We start from the raw sequence: 25993 nt of genomic DNA on the forward strand, positions 1-25993 counted from the left end.
GAGTAATTATGGCCAGCTAACCAGAAATAAAAAGCTGCTTCTTAAAAAGAATTTGACTGGGCTTTGTGGGGGGGAAACTCCAAACAATAATAGTGAGTTTTTTGTTGAAAAATCGAATGTAACCAAAGTAAAGAGAAAGTAAAGTGAAATTTATCAGCTACACAGCCGGGGTGGGGGACTGGGGGGTTGGGGGGATAGGTTTACTGTGGTTCTTGGTGGTGGAATATGTGCACTGGTGAAGGGATGGGTGTTCCAGAATTGTATAATTGAGACTTAAGCCTGAAAGCTTTGTAACTTTCCACATGGTGATTCAATAAAATAAAAAAATAAAAAGAATTTGACTGGCTGGAGAGATAGATAGAGATAGATAAAAAGAATTTTACTGGCTGTAAGAAGTGAGTTCACGATTTGCGTGCAGGAGGCCTGGGTTCAATCACATGCCAGGATGGTTTCCAGAGGATAGAGTGATCCCAGCACAAGGCCAGAGTAACCATTGAGCACTGACAAGCATGGCCCCAAAACCTAAAGCAGAGCAAAATAAGACAAAGATAATCCATTGGGAACTGAGCTCAAAATCCAGCACTCAATGAGTTCCTACTCAGCCACCCTCAGATGTAGCCCTGAAGAACTCAAAGCCCCAGCAGCTGTAGCTGTATTGGTTTAAAGATTCTGGCTGTTGTCAACAGTGCTGCAATGAATATACAAGTGCAGATGTCATTTCTATTATACTTTTTTGCATCTCCAGATATATTCCCAGAAGTGGTATTGCTGGTTCAAAAGGGAGCTCAATTTCTAATATTTTGAGAAGCATTCCCACCAGCAGTGAAGGTGCTTTCTCCCCACATCAGCACCCACACTGGCTGCTTTTGTTCTTTCGGATGTGGGCCAGTCTCTGTGGTGTGAGATGGCATCTCATTGTTGTTTTGATCTGCATCTCCCTAATGAAGAGCATTTTTTTTCACGAGTCTTTTGGCCATTCGGATTTCTTCTTTGAGAAAATTTCTGTTCATTTCATTGCCCCATTTTCTGATGGGGTTGCCTGTTTTCTTCTTGTGGAGTTCAACCAGTGCCTTGTAAATCCTTGATATCAACCCCTTATCAGATGGGTATTGGGTGAATATCCTTTCCCATTCTGAAGAATGTCTTTGTATTCTGGTCACTGTACCTTTTGAGGTGCAGAAGGTTCTCAGTTTAAGGTAGTTCCACTAGTTTATATCTGTTTCCACTTGCTTGGCCAATGGCGTGTTACCTTTAAAGATACCTTTAGCTTTAATGTCATGGAGGGTTTTGCCAACCTTGTCTCCAATGTACCTGATGGATTCTGGTCTGATATTGAGGTCTTTAATCCATTTTGATCTGACTTTTGGGCATGGTTGGAAAACATTTTTAAATTTAGATTAGGATTTTTTGCCTATATACATGCTTTATAAAGTTGTCCAAAATGATTTGTTACATTTAATATTCCAACACCAATTCCACCACCATTACACCTTTCCATCACCATTACACCTTCCCACCACCATTATTTCCAATTTTCCCAATGACCTGAACAATTTGTTTTGTATTGCTTATTATAAATAATTCATCAAAAATGATCACAAAATATTTCCTTAGAAGAAAGTATGCGAAGATTGTTGTATCTCACTATGGAGCCATTAAACCCTTGTACAAGAGATTACTAACATGTTGCTACAGGTATATAAACCTTGTGTGTTTATATTTTGTTAATCAAGATTGGTTGCTTTCTACTTTACATCCCATCCAATGTAGTGCGGTACTCCTGGTTTATCGGTGATGTAGAGTTTTGAGATGTCATGTGGCTGCATAGCTGCACACTCCGGGGTTTTCCAATTTTTTTTTAAAGGGTGATACAGTTGGAGTTAAAGTTTTAACTAGATGGTGACTTTGAATGCCCTGAACTATTCAGTCTGGCGTGGGATCCAGAAGCATCTCTACAACTTGTTGATCTCTTTTGAGATTTGTTTATGATTCTCTGGATCATGGGTTAATGAGTTTACTTGGTGCCAGACGTGGTCATGGGCCTGGCTGTTGAGGTTTCCAGAAGTACAGGGATAGGGGAGAAATACCTCATCCCCAGTTCTGTGAACACCTGGAGATTTCAGTCACAAAACCTGCATACCTGAGTTTTACAACAGATTAATTCAGATGAGGCTATTCCCGAGCAGCTGGGGTCCAGCTGTGGGCATGGCAGTGATTGTGGAGTGTGGAAGTATTTGGCTGCCAGGGAACAATTTCATTTGAAAATATAATTTTCACTTTGTTCATTGCCAGTACATAGAAATTTATTTTTGGTTTACTTTATATTGCAAAGTCATGCTAAACTTAATTCTGGTTGTTTTGGGGTGGAGTTCCCAGAATTTTTCCACATAGATGATTAGACCATTTATGAATAAAGGTAGTTTTACTTTATACTTTACAGTCTGAATACCTTCATTTTTCTTTCCTGACTATACTGACTAGAACCTCAAAAATCATGTAGTATCAAAAGGGGCAGTGCCTTGCTTTATTTCTTGGTTTGCTTTGTTTTCCAAGCTTTTCTGGGCACCCCAACTGTGGGGCTATCAGGACTTCCTAGTTGATGTGCAGTCCAACAGACCAAACTCAGGAGCTTATTATGCTTGCCCTTTGCACTTCCCTCGCCACCAAACCTTGCAGTAGAACTGTCAGGATGGCCTCAATGCTTGCAAGCATCACTGGGGTTTGCACTCACAGCTTTGTGCTTGCAGAGCAAACCAGTGGTCCATCTTTCTGGGTCTCTCACCAGGAATAGCAGATGGTGAGTCTGTCATGATAATCTTTGTACATGCAGCAGTACAAGGGTTTGAAACCACAACCCTGATATTGTCAGACCTGTGCATTAAAAGCCACTGAGCCAACTATTGGGAAATTAGCCTTGTTTCTAATCTTAGGTGGAAAGTTAACCAGATAACCTGTCTATCTCTAGCTTATTGCTCATCTTGAGGTGGAGGGGAGTGTAGTCAGCAGTGGGGATAAAGAGGTATCCAGGGATCAATCCCAGGATGTATGCATCTGTTCTTTACCCTTGAATTCTAACCCAACTCGTAAGAGTCTTCATTTGAAAGCATATTGCATCTTGTGATATGCCATTTCTCTGTGCATTTAAATGATCTTTCTCTGCAATTATTCTTTGTTTTTATAATTCATTCTCTGAAAATAATAACTTGCCATTCATAAAAACATATTAGCCCATACATTGTAAAGTATATTTATTTGTATTATAATCTATTAATGTTTTAACTTTAAGAATTGATCATATTTACTTCCTTTTAAAACATAAATTTAGATTATTTAATGGACATATTGAATATTATGTTTTAAGACTTCAGATCCTGTTTAAATTCTCTGGAAAAGATTGACTCCATTTTCTGAGGCAAAGTAGTTTTACATAAGGAAATTCACTTAGAGAAATATGAAGAGAGAGATATATGTTCAAGAGAGAACATGGACTTCTCCAGGTTGATCTTCTGTTTTTTGACAAAGTTTGATTAAATTAGATGAAAATTTTGTGTCAAAATTTGTGCTGTGGTGTTCACATCTGTTCAGTTTTCAGAACCTGTCCTGACAAGAAAAAATATTCCAGAGCGCATGTTATTCTCCATAGAGAATCCCAAACAACACCGTACCTGTGATTTTTTACTCTCTGTGTTGAGTTTTTTCTAGAAAGTATTAGTAATCTCTTTTCCTTTTTAGCAACAGAAATCTACAGTAAATACATCAAAAAAGAGTAAATCAAGAAAACTGGATCCTCTCAAAGGCCAGAAAGTTATTGCACGATGTGATGAAAATGGATTTTATTTTCCAGGTAGACATTTATTTTCTAAGGTTCTTTTGTTAAAAAATACAGTTGTGGGCTTTAGAAGTTTTAAAACGTGCTTTTCTCAAAACACTGACATTTCATGAGTTTTATTATATTACACTTCTAAAATTATATGAGGGAGCAGCTCCCTGGGACAGGGGCCAAGGGCAGGCCCAGTGAAAAGTGGCTTACAAGTGGGCCCAAGAGGATGGGCAAAGGTCCCTGGGATACCAGCTCACAGGGTCGAGAGGGCAGGGCTATGAGGACACGCCAGACAGCAGTGCCCTTCGAGCAGGGCCAAATGCAGGGTGCCCAGAAATGGGGCCAAGGTGGCAGGGATAAAGTCCCAGAGTTCCCAACTGTTAAGGCCAAAAAGGCGGACTAGAGAAGAAGAGAGAAAGAAAAGAAAAAGAAAGGAAAAGAAAAGGAAAAATGGTATGAATATGAGGTTATATTTGTCATTCCTCTGACAAGTATGAAGAAAAATAAATATTTACTTTATTGTCTCATTTACTTAGTAAAAAAAAAAACGGGCTGGAGCAATAGTACAGCAGGTAGGGCATTTGCCTTACATGCTGCCGACCCAGGTTTGATTCCCAGCATCCCATATGGTCCCCCGAGCTGCACCAGGAGTGATTCCTGAGTGCAGAGCCAAGAGTCAGCCCTGAGCATCACCAGGTGTGACCCAAAAAGCCAAAAAAATATTACTACTCATCTGCTATGTAACGTATACATAGAGAATATATGTATTATGCCAAAAGTTCTTGTCTAGTGTAAGGAACAAACAGCTAAAACTTTTTTCTGTTAATAGAACTTACATCCTAGTGAGGGAGAAAACAGAAACCAAAAAAATAAAATATATACTGTGTCAGATGTAGTTGTATAAATAAAAAAAACTACAAAGGGCATCAAGAGTGTCAAGATAAAAGTTCATAGAACCAAGTTCTAAATATGGTTCTATGAAGAGCTCCCAGCAAAAATGGACATATAAGAAAGGACATAAAGGAGGAGGAGCAAGCCATGAGATTATCTTGAGCAAGAAAGTTCTGCACAGGTGGAACAGCAGTACAAAGTCATGAGGTTGGAATGCACACAGCATACTAGCATGAAAGACCAGTGTGGTTTGATGTGAGAATTTTGCCCCAGGCTTCCTGGGGCATGTGATCCTGAAGAAATAAGCCAGGTAGTTCCATGAAAGCATCATGGATAGTGAGGGGGGAAATATATGTGGTGATCTGGAGATGAGTCAAAATATTTCATGTCTGGTAAAAATAATATACATTAAGAATGAAATCCAAAATGCAGAATAATTGTGGAATATAATAGGGCTCTTTGGAGATATAAGATGGTGGGAAATGGGCAGGAGCAATAGTACAGCAGGTAAGGTGTTTGTCTTGCATGTGGCTAACCTGGGTTCAATTCCTGTCATTTCATATGGTCCCCAAGCACCACCAAAGAGTGATACCTGTGTACAGAGCCAGGAATAAATAGTAAATGCTGAGCATAGAGCCAGAAGTAAGCTCTGAGCACAATCAGATGTGACAGAAAAAAAGATGGTCAGAAAATAATGAAGCTCTTTGGATATATAAGATAAAACTTCATAAATGGATTAGCTAAGAATTTTGGTTTTACTGGGGAATCACATCCAGCTATACCTGGAGTTTTTTTTTTTTAAAAAAAAAACAGGCTAGAGGCATAATCCAGAGGTTAAGGCACTTGCCTTTCTTGGGCCAACCCAGTTCTACCACTGGCACTACATCTGCCCCAAACACCACTAAGGGTAAACCCTAAGCACCACCAAGTGTACCTCTCTCCCAATAAAAGGACCATTCTGGGAATCCAGATAGTATGGAAGATGGACCTAATTTAATCCTACAATTCTGTATTTCCTGAACTACAGATATATCCCTAGCATCCCAGGCATTGCAGGGCCCAATAAGCACCATATACTTGAGGCATAGCATTGAACACCATACCACTGGCCAAGTATTGCAGAAAATGGTCCCCTGATCCCCTGAGCACTATTTGAAAAGATTCTCCTCAATCCCCTGAAAATGAAAGGAAAATCTGTCCTGTTGCTATGTAAAGTGTGTATGGAATTGTTCAGTATGTCACTTGAATTTTTAGCTTGCACCTTATGGTAGACTATGGTACCTACAAGAGGTAGTGGTGTGGATAGGAAGAAAATTAGGTATGTCTGGGATATGATGAACTATAGGTACATAACTTTGATGTTGATATCTTAGAAAAATCTATGCCTCAAGATAGATTTCCTTTTGACTCTAGACCTCTAACTCCATTGCTTCAAACAGCTAAAGTTCCCAGAGAAGCAATTGGAGCTCTGGCTCTAAGGGCCTGGAGAAGAAACCTGTCTGGAAGTAGATTTGGGAATATCAGCACAAAAGCATTGATTGAAATCAATGGGAGAGCCTACAAAGAAAGCTTAGAAGACTGAGGAAGACCCATAGGCTGGTCTTACATAAGCTGTATTATTCATCAGTCAGTTAAAAGAATAATTCTGTATTAACTAAGCCTCTTTAAGAGGAAAAAAATGTAATTTCAGAGTTTTCATTTCCAACCAAATGTAAAACTAAGACATTTCATTTGAAATTTGATCAATGTGTTTAGGATATTTTTAGGGTGTGGGTTTAAGCATTTGAAGAGTAATTTATAGGCTAATGGATAACACTATTCTATATGTGTTATATAAGATGTATTCTATAAGATGTATAGAATACATCTTATATGCTTGTATTCTATATACGAGCATATAAGATGTAAGAATATTCTATTTTTCTGGGGTTCCAGTTTACTGGGGAAATTTACTGCTTATTTTTCTGAAATAAATACGTTAGAAATAAGATTCAAAGTAAATTTGGCATTTTAATAGAAATTCTAAATATTATTGGGTCTTTAATGGCTATATTAGAGTTTAGAATTGGCTTAATAATGGTCAGGGTCTCAGAAAAAGAAAGTAGAATGACTCCAACTATTCCAGCACTAACCTTCTTGTCATAGGATTCCAAATGCCACAAACTCTTTCATATCAATAATCTCCCTAAAATCAACGGACTAAACTTTCCTGTCAAAACAGAGTGACTGGGTAGAAACAAAATTCAACCTACTGCTTACAATAAGCACACTTGAATTCACGATAAAGAGGGGTTCAAAGTAATAGAATGGAAAAAATCATACAAGCTAATGGCATTATAAAAGCGGGATGACTATACTTTAATCAGACCAAATATCACTCAAACTGAAGAAGGTAATGAGGGATAGAGATGAACTTTGCATACTTTTAAGGGATAAAAAGGACTTAATTCTTATCTATATATGCATCAAATTAAGGGTCACTTAAAACAATTACAAAAGACCTGAAGAGATGTATTGAAGGCACCACAATAGTAATGGGATATTTCACACCTCACTCTCCTATTTGACACTGACCAGACAGAACATAGGTAAAGAAACAAGAGCTCTCTAAATGATGAATCAGAAGATTAGGGGTAACAGACACGTATGTGATCCTCTCTTGAAGAGCTGACTATGCATTCTTTTCTAGTGCATGTGGAAGATTCTCCAGAATAGACCACATGCTGGGGCATAATTATACCCATCAAGTTATATAAAATAGAAATCAAATCAAATATTTTGTCAGACATCAAAGTCATGAAGGTGGAAATTGACCATAAAAAGAAAGTGGGGGAAAGTATATTTTAAACTGAATAACAGACTATTAAATTATTGTTAACTTAAAGATGAAATTAAAGAAGAAATTAAAATATTCATTGAAGTGAATGAGAATAAAGATATAGATAACAATTCCATGCTAAGAGGGAAGTTCATTGAAGTACAGTCTTATATCAGGAAAGATGAAAAAAGTCCAAATCAATAGCCTAATCTTATATCTAAGAAAGATCAACAAATTAATTCCAAAATAATAGAAGAAAGAAAATAATAAACATTAGAGCATAAATAAAAGACAAAACAATGCAAAGGATTAGTGAAATAAAGACTTGGTTTTTTTGAAAGAATAAACATGATTGACAAATCTTCAGTTAAACACATGAGGGAAAAGAAGCAAAGCTCAGAGATGAAAGGAACAAAAAACATGACACCTTAGAAATATAATAACCATGAGCTTGCTATGCAAAACTTTATGCCACTAAACTGGAGAAGCTAGAAGATCACTGTATCACTGTCACTGTCATCCCGTTGCTCATCGATTTGCTCGAGTGGGCACCAGTAACGTCTCCATTGTGAGACTTGTTACTGCTTTTGGCATATCGAATATGCCATGGGTAGCTTGCCAGGCTCTGCTGTGCAGGCGGGCTACTCTCAGTAGCTTGCCGGGCTCTTCGAGAGGGACAAAGGAATCGAACCCGGGTCAGCTGCGTGAAAGGCAAACGCCCTACCCGCTGTGGTATCGCTCCAGCCCCGAGAGTATTACTAAAAAGAGAAAATTGCAGCCCATACCCCTGATGAATGTTAATGCAAAGATCCCCCACAAACCTAGCGAACTAATTTTCTCTCTCTTTTTTTTCTTTTTGGGTCACACCTGGTGATGCTTGGGGGTTATTCCTGGTTCTGCACTCAGGAATTATCCCTGGCGGTGCTCAGGGGACCATATGGGATGCTGGGAATCAAACCCAGGCTGGTCATGTGCAAGGCAAGCACCCTACCTGATGTGCTCTAGCTCCAGCCCCTGTGAACTAATTTTAACTGTATCCAAAAGATAATCCACCATGACCAAGTGGGTTTCACCCCAGAGATGCAAGGATGGTTTAGTATACATAAGTCAGATAATGCAATACACTATGTAAACAAAAGGAAAGATAAATATGATCTTATCAGTTGATGCAGAGAAAGTTTTTGACAAGATTAATGTCCATCCATGTTAAAACCTTTGACAAAATAGATTATAAGGGTGGAGGACTTAGGAGGCTAGGGAAACTAAGGCAAGAGCAGTTCAAGTGAGAGAAATATTGTAAGAAGCTGGGAAAGGACATTGACAAAGCCGGGTTGACCTTCCCCAGCTGACCAATGTGAAATAACTTTAACAAAGTGTGTAACTCAGCACAACCAACCAGAAGGGACATTATTTGCCTAATTTTTCTCACAAAAGAAACCTGTCATTTTTATCGAGGTAACAGAGCATTATGACATAAGTTTCAAGCAGGCATCATTATGTATTTACAGCTCTATATACTAACATTAAGTTCTTTACCAAGAGTCTGGATCTGTCCTTTTTCATTTAATTCCATGCAGGAGTTGTAAGGAAGTGTGTGACCCCTACCCAGGCACTGGTAGACTTCAGGTATGGAGACACCAAGGTTGTGCCCATCTCCTTCATCACACCTGTGGGAGGCGCCATGCCCTGCCCACTGCTCCAGGTACCTTCTCAATGATCTTATTCCTTCCTAATAACAGAGAAACCTGCAGCCACTGTTTGTTAGACACATTGCTCAGTGTCTGATTAATTTCCTGTGGTGGGCTTGCACTGAGGAAATGCTGCTCTTGAGACTGCAGTTAGCTGATGTGAGATCTTGATGCAGGACACGGTTACACTTGGCCATGTGTTCCACCATTGACAGAGCTGCTGTGGACACATCTGATTATAGTTCACAAAAGCTATGCTGTACTCATCCACTTACCTTATCCTCACCTCTGCACTGAGGTCAGAGAGGAGAGTATGTCTGTTCTGTTTCTGGGGGAGGGTGAAGCAAGAAGAAAGCACCCATGGGATGTCAGCTGGGGTGTCTATTGCCACCTTTGCTGCTAAGAGGTCACTTCTGTTTACTTTCCCCTGACACTGATCTGCTCAGTCTGACGAGTGGCAGACTACAGAGAGGACGCTGATTCAGACCTCTTGTGATATTCCTGTGAAACATTCATAGATTCCTTCAACTCAGCCAATCTGTGCAAGATGTGCCTTCTAAAACCAGTCGCTTTCTTACAAATTGTCCCCAGGTTCTTAATTAGCCAGGATGTCCTGCTAAAATGGAATGACCCCAGAATGATCATAAAATTCCAGGTTGTGATCCAACAAGCTGAGAATTTTGAAATTGTTAACTCTTAACCACAAAAATTAATTAAAAGTTTAGTATTAGTTCATGCTAGCCAGTTAGGGTTATTTTAAAACTACATGAGTATATGATGTGCATGCAAACATTGGCTGTGAAATGTGTTCTCGTCTGTAGGTTGGAGATTATGTATTTGCCAAAATTGTGACTCCCAATGGATTTGACTTCTATGTACCCGCCATAGTCATAGCACTTCCAAATCAGAATGTGGCCGAAGATAAATTCTACACAGTTCTGAAATGTAACAACCGGAAAGTAAGTAGATTCCTGCCCCAGCAGAAAGTAGATCTGTTGACCTCTGCCTTCTCGGCAGTGCCTAGTGGTTTCCCTGACTGGATCCATCTCCACCCCCACCTCCACTTACTTGGGTTTGTTTCCTTCCATGGTCAGACCTCAGTGGCTACCTGATTTCTCCACCAACAGGTTTTAGGCTTTGTGCCACACTGGCCGTGTAGAACTCTACCCCACTCCCATTCCTAATGTCATCAGTGTCGTCCCAACTTATTCCCACACTGACTTCACCCTGCTTCTGCCTTAGCTTCTCTGCTGATCTGTGTGTGTGTGTGTGTTTCCCTAGGGGAAATTATGTTTCTCCATTTACAAACATGATTCTATCTATACCTGAACTGTCTGGTGCCCATCCCGACCCACATATGCTTTTTTCATCAGTCTCAAGGAGGTACACAGTGGGTCCCAGCCTGGCCATACCTACCGTGAGAGCATGGCTTCCAGTCCAGGGAAAGGCACATTGCTTCCCAAACTGAGCTCCCAGGCTCTCACACCTTCAGGCTTGTCCTTCCCTCTACTTCCCACAAATACTTAATGTCACCCCAAGGACTGTCCAAGAGTGGCTTCCTGCTAAGCCCACACTGTCCTGCCCAAGGGCATTCCCTGCCAACAGTATGCTGCAATTCATTGCTGGCTTCCTTGCCAGGATTCCAGGTCCTTAAAGACAGAGACTGAGACCTTTAATCTTTATACTTCTGGCGTAGCCCCTGGTGAAGAGAAGATTCTCAGTTGCTTTTAAAGTTACCCAAATGAATGATGCCTCTAAAACTTTATGCTATTTGATGGGCTACTTACTTGCCAAGAAAATAATTGGTGCGTGAAAACCAACAACAAACAAAATATTGGTGGCTAAGTCCAGAAAGATAACTCAGTGGGCTGCAACACAGGCATTGCATGTGGGAGACCCAGGTTCAATCCAGCACTGCATAATTCCCTGAGCACTGCAAGGAGAAACCCCAGGATACCACCAGATGTGATCCCAAAACAAAACATTCATTGAATACTCAGAATGTACCCATTGAATGTTCAGGGTCCTTTGAGGGTACATGATAACAGTTCTCATTTTTCATACAGAAGCTGAAGCAAAAATAATTAAGTTGCAGACTGTTTGTAATAGGATTTCATCCAGGCAACCTTGCTCATGACACACATGCAAAACTTCCATGCCTGTCTGCCTAATGTCAGAATAAAACATCCGTCAATTCTTAACAATGGCTTGAGGTAGATCCATGAAGGAGGTCCATGGTCAGTGAATCTTAGAATTCAAAGAGCGAAGACCATCGGGACAAGGGACCCCGGAACACTGAATCTTGATAGAAGAAGAATGGGAGAGTCTCACAAATTCAGGGCACACCCCTGACAGTACTGCAGCTGCCTGGGGACAGGAGCAGCAGGCTGAGAGGGAAAGCCGAGATTATTATATTCTGATGCGTTGTTCTGCTCTGGACTGCTACAGGGCCAGAAATGAGAAAAGAAATCAAGGAGCATTTGAAGCAATGTCCCTGAGTCTGGCTCATGTATGACAATTGGCACAGGATCCCTAAGGATCCTTAGAGCCAGGAATGACCTTGAAATTTACCCCCAGAGACAATAGTGGCTGAAGGATGGATATGTAGACAATAGGAGTAATGCAGGGAGACTTATGGGGCTGAGGTGTTGGGCAAGGGGTGGTAGTTATATAAGTCTAGGAATGAGATGACCAAGTTTGAAGTAAAAGTGCAAAGGAAAATAGCTATTGGGGGAAAGGAGGATAGGGGTACAGATATGCTAGGAGGGCTGCATATTATTGTAGACATGAACTTAACAAGTGATGTAGGAGAAATTACTGGGATTGACATTTTATTCACTATGACCTTGATTCATAATATAATGATCAAGTTAAGTCCCAAGTTTAAAATGGTGTGTATGTCACCCTCAATGGACAATGGACAATGGCTAGTGCCTTACCTCGGGTGTTATATCCATATGATGAACATTGCGGACTTATATTAAGTCAACTAATTTAACATTATTGCAGGAATTTTGCCCTCGGAGTTCACTTATTAAAATCAGCCAAAACAAGTATGCTCTCTGTTGTTCTCACATAAAATCACCCCCACTTCAGGACTACATGATACCGTAAGTAAACTCAGCTTTGAATTCCCTGAATTTTATTTATTTAGTGGCACTTGTTTAATGTGTTTCTGAATTGAGCCTGATGATCTCTAAATCCTGGGGGAGGAAAGCAGAAATGGATGACATCCTACCATGATTGTTAGTCCTTCAACATTACACCTTCTACCTGCTGCTTGTCTGTCTGGTTCTAATATCAGACACAGCATGATTTTTTTACTGGCTATTTAGAAAGGCATTCAAGCCAGTGGTGAATCTGCAGGAGTTTTATTCCTACGCACCCACACTAGAAAGCAAAAGTGAGGGCAAGTTGCAGTTGGAATCAGTTAGCTGTCTGACTCTCTACTTTTGTAGGCTTGCATGTGTCCAACTTAATGTTTATGTTGGGGGCAAGGGGCAGGAAGTGGAGTGGTTCTCACTGACTATGATGAATATATTTTCACTGGAGGTAGTGGGATTGATTAAATCAAGAAGCTGAGCTAAAGCAAAGTCAATAAAGAAACAATGACACCTGGAGAGAGACCAAACCCAAGTCCATGGGACCAGCAAGGGACATGATGGCTGTTTGAAGCCATGATCTTGGAGCTAAGGTGGATTTTGAGAAAGGATTGGGGCACTTCCAGAAAACATCCTCCAATATCTTTGGAAGGTTCATGGATAGTCTATAAATGGCAGCTTTCGTTGTCTTTGGTAGAGAAATCCTCACACACATTCTCTTCTAACATGCCCTTTTTGTCATGTACATCATTTCATCAAGGCAGCTCTAGAGGCATATCCCACTGCCAGGATTCTGCTCATGGTCGCGATTCTTCTTGCTTCTCTCCTTAGCTCCTCACCTTTGAGTCCTTTACAACAGCAAACATCATGTTTATGACACACACGTGCACACACACAGAGATTCTGATTAAACAAATTTCACCTCTCAGTGGGGTTCTTCTACAACCTTCCTTACCTCTCTGCTACGTGTCCTGTGCATTATGGCTGTATCTCTCCCCTCTCTTGCCTCTTTTACACACTCTAAGCACTGGGTATTGAATTCCCCACTCACCCTCCATAGACTCTGTCTCCAAAAGTCCACTCAGGAGCTCTCACACTCATACCAATGAACTCTGGCCACACTGACATGGTCTCTCTGTCGTATTTGACAGTCAACCAGTCCCTCCTTTCTCATCCCCTCACTCTGGCTTGCCGATGTTTCTCCTCTCTCCAGATCTTCTCCCTCCCTGCTGATTTTGCCCACACCGGTAGCTGCCAAGACTCTTGTGCCAAGATCCTTAGTGTAAGCATAGGATCAGATCTTCATCTCTAACCCAGACTGCCTTTATAGCCTGATATCAGAACTAGATTGAGGCCTAACATGGGATATATACAAGCTCCCCCCGTGATTCTGACTTGCAATCATAGTTGCTATCTCCAGTGGCAAGAACACTAGGAATTAAGCACCAGGAGGTGTATATCCCATTCCCACCCCTCCCATTTGACCTTGTGACTATGGGCAGGTCACCGGTTGTCACAAAGCCTGTTCCTCATCCTCAGATAAGGGGAGTGGAAAGAATGGAGGTGGGCGTGGTCTTTTCTGATATTAAGCAGGTACTTGTCCATTGCTGGGAATCACCTCATTTCTGGTCATATCCCAGTACCTTTGACTGTACATAACCTTAAATTTAATTCAGCCTGACACTGAAATCCAAGTTTCCTTAAACCTGCCCCATCTCCTCCTTCCCTATAGGTTCCATCTTTGTCTTGGACAGAGCTGTCCAAGCATAAATCTGGAATTCTCGTTGACTTCTCCTTGTCCTTCACCCTCTACACCCATCAGTCCCCAGCGATGCTGATCCTAAATCACTACTATTACTCAGTTCTGCTGGACCTGAGTGGCTCTGTTGTCAGACCTACTCTTTATTGAGACCCTTGCCTCTGGCCTCCTCCTGCCACTCTCCAGCCATCTTGCAAGACTTGAGCTGCACTCTTCCTCACATGTACAGCTGCTACACCTTAAAATCCTACACCTTAAAAATCCTTCAGCACACCCTTCTCCCAACACCATTTCCTTCTTAGAGTTTAGTCTCTTGGTCTAACCCAGTCCTGCATACCTAATCACCCCCAAATATTTTTCCCAAAGCCCTATGCCCACTAGCCATACTAAATTACTTTCTAAACTAGCATACTAATATAGCTTTCTCCCCATACCAGGCTTCCTTAGGGTTTTATGCTGTTGTTTAGGCCAAGTAGTATCTCCCTGGACTGCTCTTAATGCCCTTGGCTGCCTGGGGTGCTTCAATGTTGTTGTTAAGCAGTGCCACCACCACACCATATTTCAGGACTCCAGCCATGCCATTTATCAGGTGTGCCCTCTGCATACTTAGAGGGTTTGTTTGCTTGTTCTCTGTAGAGGTTTTATTATAGGGCTTTTCCCTTGCATTAGGCCATATACTACTATATGAGTACTTGAAAGAAGGAGCCAGATTTTACCACTTCTAAATGACAGTTGCCAAGAGTCTAGCTGACAAGATGTGTCTGATGACTATATAATCAACTGATGAACAAGCAAATGCTAATGTATGTTCAACAGTGCTCCTTGAAGGGGTATGTAGCCCCCTAGAAAATATTTCGTTAGGCATGATTATTGAAATGCTCTATGTGTTATGATTCCTCTATATTTTATCTCAGGGAATATGTGCTTCAAAATAATAACATAGGGGTAGGTTGAGAAGAGGTATATTCTGGTGGAGGGTGTGGTGTTACAACATTGTATGTATGAAACCCTACCATTAACAGTATTGTAAATCATGGAGCCTAAAGTTTAAAAGGGAAAAATATTAAATAAGAGCAAAATCATGCCCAACAATATGCCATCCAAATTATAGTACATTATAAAGAAATATGAGTAGATGACTAGAGCTAGAATTCATCCTCCTCTCCTTCATAGTATAGCTCAGGTAAATTACCTCTGAGGTTCCTCTCAAGAAGACTGATTTAGAGAGAGCTTTACTTCTTTTAAAAATTCACAACATTCTGAGTGTTGATATCGGGAAAGCCAGATGGGACTAATCACTTTGAGATCCAGGAAAGTCAGTGGGCCTCTAAAATTGGCTCTGAGTCCCAAAGGCCAAAGTACCCTTCCCTTGATGTATAATTGTGTTGTAGGGAAACAATGTGGTCCCATATAAGCCATTAGCCCTGCCTGAAGGTCCAGGCTCTTAACATCATCACAGAAAATAATTCAAGATCAAGCTATATAAATAATGTGTGGAAACTAGTTTATTAAAACAGTGTCTGAATTTAAGAATCACAATACAAGCATAATCTAAAGAGAGTGGCTTTGTTTTTTAGTAATTCAGGTAGTTTACTTAAAGTCAGAGTATATGTTCAGACAAATTGCAGGCATACTCTAGAGAATAACACCTTTCCCACACAGATTTCTAGGCTGTTGAGGTATAGAAATGGGGTAGGTTAATAAGGGCAGGATATGCATAGGATAGCTGAAGGTGGTGATTTCTCAGTGTCAACACAGCATCCAGATTCTAACCACGCCAGGGTAGACATGGCAATTACAAAATGTCCTGGTACAGGCAGTTGTGATTTTATTTTATCACATGAATGTTTTAAATTTTTGACTCCCAACCTATGTAATTCAGTGACTTTGTTAGCAGAAACATTCCAGGCTTCCCAGCTTTGTGAGCATACTTAAGAGAAAAGCCTGATCAAAGATGGAATGGAGGGGTGATGTTGGCATGTGCAAGGACTAAGTACAATAGAAACTGGTCCTGTAGCACAAAGATGCCTTAGGGAATTACAGAATATTGTAATTGTTAAAATTTGCATGTCTGTACCAGAAAACATTTTCCTATGAGACACAAAGTTAATTCCTCTCCCTATCTCAGACAGTTGTATATTTAATTCACATTTGCAGTTTTCCTGTCAATTTAAACTCTGTTGTCTTGAGAATGTGATTATAGATATGGGTGTGAAGACCCTCTTTTTCGAGGGTTCAAATGTAGTTTGAGTCTGTAAATAGGTCCAAATTCCTATAACATAAATTAGCCTCTTTTTATCTCTTTTCTAGCAGCTTAGTAATTTTCTATCTAATCATTTGGAATTAAAAGTATATCCCCAAAGAGAAGTTATGAGGTTTTCTACTCCTCTCTTCACTCGGTGCACTTCGCATTGTCTTCCTGACATCAGCAATATTAAGTGATGATTGAAGTTCCAAGTTTCCAAGTTCAGCACTGCACAGACGTTACATTAGATGAATCACTTTCCATGGTTTTATCCAGTCGCTATACTCTTTTTCCCCAAGATGGAGCTGTGCATCTAAAATCACTGAACCTCTGTCATTAGCTCCCTGAGAAACCCCATTCATTTCCTATTCTGGAGCAAAGCCTGGAAAGCAAGTATCCCTGCAATAAGCTTTATCTCTGAGAGTCCTGTATAATCTAGCAGGACAACGGCTATTGTCTCTTTTCAAACAATATGCCGTGGAGCCCTTAAACTTTGGAGAGAGATAAAATGTCACAATCCTTAATACAGAGAGCCAGTGGTAGTCAATTGGATTGCATGCATTGTTGTAATCATTCTCTCCATCTCTGTATCTTCAGTTGTTAAAATCCAGGAGTTTCTTGGTCCTCATCAAACATCTATTTGGTGCCTACCTTATATGTCTTCCTCTTCTGCATGTTCTAGATGATACCACTGTTAAAGAGATCTTAGGGAGAAATATGGCCTCAGAAAGAATCTGGGCAAGCTAACAAGAATCAAGCAAGTGAGGTGGGTGTTGACCCAAGGATAGTATAAAGTCGGTGTCCAGCACTATATTCCACACAGTGGAACCAGCTGTTTCTGAAGATCCAGTGGAGGCATAGAGCCTCACTTCCCCCAGCCTGCATACACACACACACACACACACACACACACACACACACACAGAGAGAGAGAGAGAGAGAGAGAGAGAGAGAGAGTTTTGTCCTGTTCCTCATAAAATTTAACTAATTCTGTAGCCTAAACCAAACATGATGGAATACATTATCTGTATTCCAAACCACAATACCCATAAGTAGAGAGAGAGTAAGAGGAAAATTGTATGCCATGGAGCTAGGGGGAGGGGTGGGACAGGGTGGAAGGGACATTGTTAGTAGAAAATGTACACTGGTGGAGGAATGGGTGGTTTGATCATTGTATGACTGAAACTCAACCATGAAAGTTTTATAACTGTAGCTGATAGTGATTCAATTAAAAAAATCGGTAGCCTAAAATATTAGGATATATAATATAACTCAGTTTTGGAAAAAAGAAACCTAGCCCCGTGGCTTTCTAGGCATGCTCACAGTGAATGGTCTCTGGCTGGAAGTCAGAGGAACTAAGGCCACCTGCCCTTTCACAAAGCACATTTCGGCAGAGTGAGGGTGCATGGGTGGGGCAGGGGTGAAGATGGGCACTCACACAGATCCATAGGTGCCCTGCTCCTGCCCATTACTCCCCTTCTCCCGCAAGGGAAAACTTCCTTGGTTGACTGGCATCTACTTGTTTCTGTAAAGGTTTTTCCTTGTTCAAAATCTCAGTCAGAGAGCTCAATGACCGGATACATGTAGAGTCCTAGGTTTTTCCTTGTTCAAAATCTCAGTCAGAGAGCTCAATGACTGGATACATGTAGAGTCCTAGGTTTAGTTCCCAGCACCACATGCTTAGGAGCACCAATCCAGAAGTAGCCCCTGAGCACCCACTGTCATCCAAACCACCCCCCACACACACATACAAAAGTCTGACTTTTACTGTAATTATGACAACTTGTGTAGCATAGTTCTTATAATTTAGAAATTTAAAGCAAAAGGACTATAGAACTATAATTAATTTATCCTATTATAACATAATTCACATTTAAAACTAATCATTTTTTACATTTATATATATACATATATATATATATCCTTTTTTGAGTATTTTAACTGTCATTTTTTTCTCAACACAAAAAGTTTTGTTTCTCCTTGCCAGTTCAAAAAAACAAGTTTTCATATATGGAAACAGTGACAATTAGACTAGAATCCATTTTCCTGAGATAACTATTAACAGTCTGATGCAGAGGTTCCCAGTCATTCTTACAAGGCACACTCTTAATAACAAAAGTGAAAATGTTGCATGTTCCCCATTTTATAACTCTTCCCATGTGATAACATAATACTTGCCTATCATGTGATGGGGACAACTTTTATTTCATTATTGCTTGTCTAGAATCTCATTATTCATGTGGCCTATATGTTCCTAATGCTCTTCTGAGAGCTGCACAAACCCACCCATGCTTTTTGGTCCTTCCTGCTCTTCTTCCTGGCATCCTTACCAAATCTAAAATGCAAATTAACCTTACCTGCTGTCCTTCTGATAGGCCACAGGTCTCACTTGTGCCTCACTTTTTTTTTTTGAGTCACACCCAGGATGCTCAGGGGTTACTCCTGGCTTTAAATTCAGGAATCACTCCTGGTGTTGCTCAAGGGACCATATGGGATGCTGGGAATCGAACCCGGGTTGGCCGCATGCAAGGCAAACGTCCTACCCACTGTGCCCCATGCCTCAGTTTTTAGGTGTTTTTAGTGCACCTCAGAAACCCTTTACTTCTCCCTCCCTCCCTGCTTGCTGTAATTTTACTTTATTTTATTTTATTTTATTTTATTTTTGATTTTTGGGTCACACCTGGTGATGCACAGGGGTTACTCCTGGCTCTGCACTCAGGAACTACCCCTGGTGGTGCTCAGGGGACCATATGGGATGCTGGGATTCAAACCCGGGTTAACCGCGTGCAAGGCAAACGCCCTACCCGCTGTGCTATCGCTCCAGCCCCTTGCTATTATTTTTGAAGTTGTCAACAGGAATGATGACCAAGGCTAACTCATGGGAAACATAGGAAAACTCTGAAAAGAAAAATATAATGCACTCTGTGGCTGCTCTGGAGAAACAGACAGCAGGAATTGTTGGTGCTTATGTGGCAGCCAAAATTTTAAATTGAGCAGAATCACCAGGGTAGTTCTTATTGTCTTTTACTGTGATTTTCAGATGAGTCTGTAAGACTCTGTTCTCACAGAGTTTGCACAACTACATGGGAGCAGGACTCATACTTAAAGTGAATTGTATTTATAGCCTCCCAGAAAGCATTTCTCTAGTGTTACTGCTGTTTCTCAGGCCACTTTTCTACTATGGTAAAATACAGCATTTGAGTAGTTTTTACACATAAAATTCAGTGGTATTGAGTCCATGCACATGTTTGTGCCACAGTCATCACCATCCAGCTCCTGAAATGTTTTTCATCCTGTCAGACTGAAAGTCTCTACTCATGTAACATCAAATCTATATTTCCTCTCCCTACCTCAGTCCCTGGAAACAACCATTCTAATTTCTAACTCTCTAAATCCAACAACTCTAGGGACCTCATATAAGTGGAATCATACAGTACTTTTCCTTTTGTCATATTTCATTTTACACCATGTCCTCAAGGTTCACTCATATTTTAGCAAAAATTATAATTTGTTTTCTTTCCTTCTTATGATTTTATGCACCCAGATATAGAGCTGTTGTATTATATATAAATTCTATTTGTAATATTTGGGGGAACCATTGTCTGTTTTTCATGGCAATGCAGCCATTTATAGTCCCACCAACAGTGCATAATGTTTACCATTTCCTCACATCCTTGTCAGCACTTACTTTTATAGTTTTGTTTTTGGTTTTCCTCCTTTTCATCTTCTCTCCTCTACTCCTCTACACCCTTCTACTCCTCCTTCTCCTCTATAATAATAGTTGAACTGATGGGTGTGAAGTGATAAGGTCAATGTTTTCATCTCTCTTAGGATCTACCACCTGAAGCATCAACCGAATCTTTGAAAAATGTCACATGTGGTGAATATTGATCCTGTGAAGAGAGGGACTGATGATGGATGAGTTCTTTCAAAATAACAAAATATTTCCCCACTCCATTAACATTTTTCTTTGATAACTTTCAAACAGCCTGAAACAGAAAAGATCAAAAGATATTCAGAATGAAGATTGGGTGATCAAGGTGGCAGATACTGGTTATGGAAACAAAATAAGATTTAATAACAGGTAGCTGGTGTCCTTAAATTAATCTCAGGGCCTTGAAGCAGGGGAAGTGCACAGATGGTGTACCGTGATGGCTTGGTTGAAATGAGGTTGCAGTATTCTAGAAGTACCTTATTTGAGGAACAGTAAGTGTATCTGAATAAATTGCCCAATATGTTTTAATATTTTTGTCTGCCCAGTAACCAACATTTTCCTATCTCCCCAAACCCTCAGTCTGTGTAAACTATCATTGTATTCTCTGAGTTGGTGAGTTTTATTTTTTAGACTCAACATTATTGTACATTTGTACTTATGTGTTGGCCTATATCTGACTGTTTCACTTAGCTTAATAACCTCAAGGTATATCCATGTTGTAACAAATGGAAGGATTTCCTCCCTCCTTGTTACAACTAAATAACTGTGTATAGTAATGGATATATATTGTGAATATATAGACATACTTTTTCTTTACCCTTTAATTCATTTATGGATGTATTTTGGTTGTTTAGATATTGTCAATAGTGGTGCAATGAATGTTGCGTGAAGTTTCTCCTTGAAATAGCAAAAGTAGAATTGCTGGATCATATGGATTTTCTGTTTTTAATTTTTTGAGGCATCTTCATACGGTTTTTCTTAGTGGCTCTACAAATTTATCTTCTCACAAAGGGGTTCTTTTTCTTCACAACTTTTTTTTTTTTTTTTTTTTTTTTTTTTTTTTTTGCTTTTTGGGTCACACCTGGCAATGCACAGGGGTTACTCCTGGCTCTGCACTCAGGAATTACCCCTGGCCGTGCTCAGGGGACCATATGGGATGCTGGGATTTGAACCCGGGTCGGCCGCGTGCAAGGCAAACGCCCTACCCGCTGTGCTATCTCTCCAGCCCCATTCTTCACAACTTTTTTGCCTCATTTTTTATAGTAATCCTCTAAATGATGTGAAGTGATATTTTGTGATTTTTTTATTTTGACTTTCTCAATAACTAGTTGTTTTGATCATTTTTTAAACAAAGTTTTAGCCATTTGCATATCTTTAGGAAAATGTCTATTCAGGTCCTCAGACCATTATTTAATAAAATTATAAATCAATTTTTGTTCTCTTGAGTTTTGGATTCCTTTACTCCTTTATCTGAAAAATGTTTTGCATGCATTTTCTCTTCCTCTTCCCCACCTAGTTTGATCTTGTTGTTTAAACTCAAAAAAGCCTTTAGAATTTGGTGTCTTCTCCTTTGTTGATATTTTGTTTTTGTTGCTGTGTTTTGATGTCATGGGTCAAAAAACATTGCTAGGACTAATATCAGGAAATTTTCCCTACATTTTATTCTACAATTTTTGTTTTGATTTTTAAATTTAATTCTTTAATTAAATGTCAAGTTATTTGTTGTGGATGGTATATGTATGGTACAGTTCCATTCTTTTTTGCACGTCAAGTGTGAGAACAAAAAGTTCTCACACTTTTTGTTTAAAAATCCTTTCCCCCATTGCATGTCTCTTTTGTTAATTATTACCAGATGTACAGCATATATTCTAAATTCTAAGTCCAACTCTGTGGCTTTATTCTGATTTCTTAGTTTTGTCAATTAAGTTTGGATAAAGATTATTGTGGAGTTTGGGATATTTTTCTCATATTTCATCAGGAATGAATTTGGCTCTGATGTGGCTAGGCTGATCATACAGGGCTAAAATTGGGGTTAGTGCTTGAGATTTCTTGGCTATTAATTCTTCTCTGGTGAGAACAAAGGTCCAAAAGGTTAGGTTCCTCAGGCTGTGTGAAACACCCAAGTACCAAATGTACTTTAGTCTAATTAAACTAAGTGGACTAAAGTTCTGTACAAACTATCAAGGGCCCACATGATCCTGAGCTTCCATTACATAGGAGGAAGGATAATGGACAAAGAGCTAAGAAACAACCATATACCTAGCTTGAATATCTGTGTGGAGGTATAGCCATCAAGACATGACTAACTACTCTCTCTCTCTCTCTCACTCTCTCTCTGTCCCTCTCTCTCCCCTTCTCTCTAGCAAGGACACAGACTCAAGTAATTCTACCTTACTTATTTATCCACTTAAAGAAGTTGAGTCTGAAGAGTTACAAGAGCTAAAACATGAGAACAGTAAAAAGAAGGAAAAAAAAAACACCAAGAGGTTGCCTCTGCAGGAGACAGCGTCCTTGGACTCAGACATACATCTGCAAGAAATCAAGTCCCAAGAGTCCTACACCAGGAGCTACCACAAACGCAGAGTGGGAGAGAATAGACTTTTTTTTCCAGAACGACCTGAAATCTCTCTCAATGATAGTGCCTCTGAGATCATTCCCCAGTTTCCGGGCCAGTTTAGATCACAGTACTGCAAAAACTCTAACACCCTGAACTAATACTGACATCCACTTCCCCCAGGAAGCGTCCCAGCCCAGGTTCTAAGAGTCAAGCAGCCATGCCATCTCTGTGCCACACCTCCAGCCACCAGCCCTGCCAGCACAGAACCACCCATAGCGGCAAAGGGCTGAGACCTTCAACAAGAAACCTTAAAGCAGTCTAGTGGCAGCTTATATTTAAGAGAGTCAGCATTCCTCCAGAGCTGCTTAGAGCTCAGCCAGCCAACACTGTTGAACTAGTGCCTCTGCCCTGGGCAGGTAAGACTGCTCTCACCTGTGTCTTCCCTTCCTGTCAGATGAGTGGAAGCCTTGCCCTCCCCCGCTCAGTCTCCTATGTGGAAGCTTAGTGTCATCTCCCTGACCAATCCTGATCCTATTCTTTTCCCTAGTCTTAACAAAAGACTGTTTTCGATCTTCTGGTAAATTCCTCACATCCAGAAGTTGCATCTCACAAATTACAGAGAGGCTTTTAGATTTGTTTGAAGTCAATGTAATCATAATCCAAGCTTGCAGTCTTATTTTAAGTTCATTAACTCTTCTGAAGTAGACACTTTGATTGCTTACTGTTAGAATGAAAATTGAGACTTAGTAGCTTGTCTGATAGCTGCGTAACTGAACATTCCTGAGTTTATTATTTGCTGGCAATTTTATTAATCCCTCACTGATTGTTTTTGTCTATAGTTTGTTGTAGGTACCTCTAATTGAGCACGGAACCAGAATAAACTGACGTGGGAAACATTTCAAAGTCACTGGGTTGTTTTCTTTGAGCAGATTTTAGCAATGAATTATAAAACTACTTAAATAAGTTAGTTTTTTAGTGAAATGAGCTTCACTAACCAAAAATAACTTTCAAATTCTCTTTTTCTGGTAAATAAATGCCAATTATCTCTTTCTACTTTCTTTTATCTATACTTGATTCTTGTTTGTTTTCTCTTTTTAAATCTCACAAATTACTGAGACTTAAATACAAATTTACTATATTTCACTTCTCTCCTTCCTTGTTGTTTGAGAGGTTTTTGCAGTGACTGACATGGGCTGCAAACATACCTGACTGTGGATCTTGCTGGGGGACCCCGGCAGGTTGCAGTGTTTGTACCCTCAGCCATGGTGCTCACGGAGCTGTGTGCTCTTTAACCTTGCACTGCTACACTCACTGAGGCTCACACTTAAGCTGCAGCACACAAGGTAGGTGGTGATGCTCTGCGGAGAGCTGTGTGCTACTCAGACATGTGCAGTTCCTGGCCACGGCACTTGCACATCTTTTTATTTTGCCATGCTCACCAGCAATCCCACCTGGCTGAGGTGCAGCTGGAAATCAGAGAGGCAACAGGAATCCCAGAGCATAGCTGCCAGGCTCAAACAGCAGAGCCACCTGCATCGTGTTCCCCGCATGTCAAAGGATTGGAACTTATGACCATATACCAGTAGCGCTCTAAGCCCTTGCGCTATTCCTCTGGACACATATTTTGGGAGGTAATTCACTAAATATCTCCAAAATGTGGTGAAACTTTTCTAGATACAAGAATTCTAAGTAATCAAAAGCATGATGAGTAGAGTGATACTACCCTAGACACATTATATCTAAACTGCTAAGAGATGGCTTTAGCAAGGAAACACTGAAAGAAGCAGATATGAATGAGAATTTACAGGTAGGGAAATACAGTCCTAATATGAATTATTTCTCAACTGAAACTATGATGGTTGAATGCTAATAGAATAACAAAGTATATATAGAAAAATAATCCAAAAAATCTTAACAAAGAATTGTAAATAAAATGCAACTAGATTTTAAAATGAAGGTTAGGCACACATGTATGTACTGCCTGAGCACATGTATCACACAAACACATGTGTTGATGTTGGGTACCTTGTGCCCAAACATACATCACCCACATTTACCTCTTGACATGTGTACTTTGATACTTTAACAGTGAGATGTGTACTAGGGCTATTTCTGCTCTGGAGAAACCCATGTTCTCCCTTTCCCTTACTCTCAAGAGTCTGATATATATATATATATATATATAATATACATACATATATATGTATGTATATATATGCATATATATATAAAACTTCCCCAAAACCCCTCAGAACTTTCAAATATAACCTATTTTTACTTCACTACCTGTCTCCTCCTGAAATTCTTTACTTAGAGGAAGGCAAGAACCGAAAAGGCCTGGTAAGGTCTAGGACTGACTTTACTTTCCTGCAAACTCTTACAAGTCCTAGAGTTCCCCAACCTTTGCCCAGGTGACAGAGGTGGCTAGAGAGAAAGCAATAAATTTCCTCCTTCCAGACCAAAAAAAAGAGGAAGAGAAGAAGGAAGGGGGAAGGAGAGGGAGAGGTATGGGGAAGGGGAGGGAGAGGAGGAGGTGGAAGGGGAGGGAGAGGGGTAAGAGGGAGGGGAAGGGGGGATGAGGAGAAGGAGGAGGAGAAAGAGGAGGTGGAGGCGGCCCAAGTTTAATCTATAGCACTTCATCGTCCCCAGGCACTGCTTGGGGCAACCTCTGAACACAGAGCTGAGAGTTCCTCCTAAGCATCTCCAGCTGTGAGGGGGAAAAAAGGGTTAGAGAAATTTCATACCTTGTGTGGCTGAGTAAACCCTTTACCCAGAATTCTGAGAGTTAAAGACTCAGATTACTAACTGCTCAGAGACTTTGGAGAACAACCCAAAGCAGATGTATTTATTCTGACATGGTAAGTTTCCTGTTATTATGGATTTTCTTGAGGCAAGTTACAGTCTGCACCACATGTGGAGGATATCTCTGAAAATATGTCATTTTTCTGGCTTGAGAATCCAGAAAACAGTTTTGAGAGACTATCACTTCTGCAAACTCCAAGGAAAATCCAAACTTGGAAACAATGAAAGACAGAAGCTACAAATTTTGTGTATCTAAAGTTTCCCTCCAGTTTCTGATTGATACTCTAGTGGGCATGTTACAAACATAGACAAGTCATTAATAAAATATGATTTGTCATGGATAGAGGGATGTGGCCATTCTGGACAAGGAACAGGTGCTGAGAGAAGGCAAAGTGACATGCATGATATCCTATAACAATAACAGTGTTGTAAACCACAGTGCCTAAATTGAAAAAAGGGAAAGTGCTTTATCATAGAGGCAGGCTCAGAGGCAGGAGGGAAACTTGGGACAATGGTGGGAGGAAGCAGACAGTGCTGAAGGCGGTGGTGTTGGAACTCTGTACACATGAAACTCAACTTTGTATTTCACAGTGATTC

General features: G+C 40.2%; 1 protein-coding gene across 1 annotated transcript in view; it reads left to right on the plus strand.

The window, feature by feature from the left end:
* VWA3B (von Willebrand factor A domain containing 3B) overlaps nucleotides 1-22752 on the plus strand; it is a 198031-nt gene extending 175279 nt beyond the window's left edge. Inside the window, 5 exon segments of the mRNA XM_055121327.1 lie at nucleotides 3733-3844; nucleotides 9107-9231; nucleotides 10039-10176; nucleotides 12227-12327; nucleotides 22401-22752. Coding sequence (XP_054977302.1) covers nucleotides 3733-3844; nucleotides 9107-9231; nucleotides 10039-10176; nucleotides 12227-12327; nucleotides 22401-22752 — 828 coding nt within the window.
* Nucleotides 22753-25993: the final 3241 nt, after the last annotated feature.

Source organism: Sorex araneus, chromosome X, assembly GCF_027595985.1.
Source record: "Sorex araneus isolate mSorAra2 chromosome X, mSorAra2.pri, whole genome shotgun sequence".
NCBI classification, from domain to species: domain Eukaryota; kingdom Metazoa; phylum Chordata; class Mammalia; order Eulipotyphla; family Soricidae; genus Sorex; species Sorex araneus.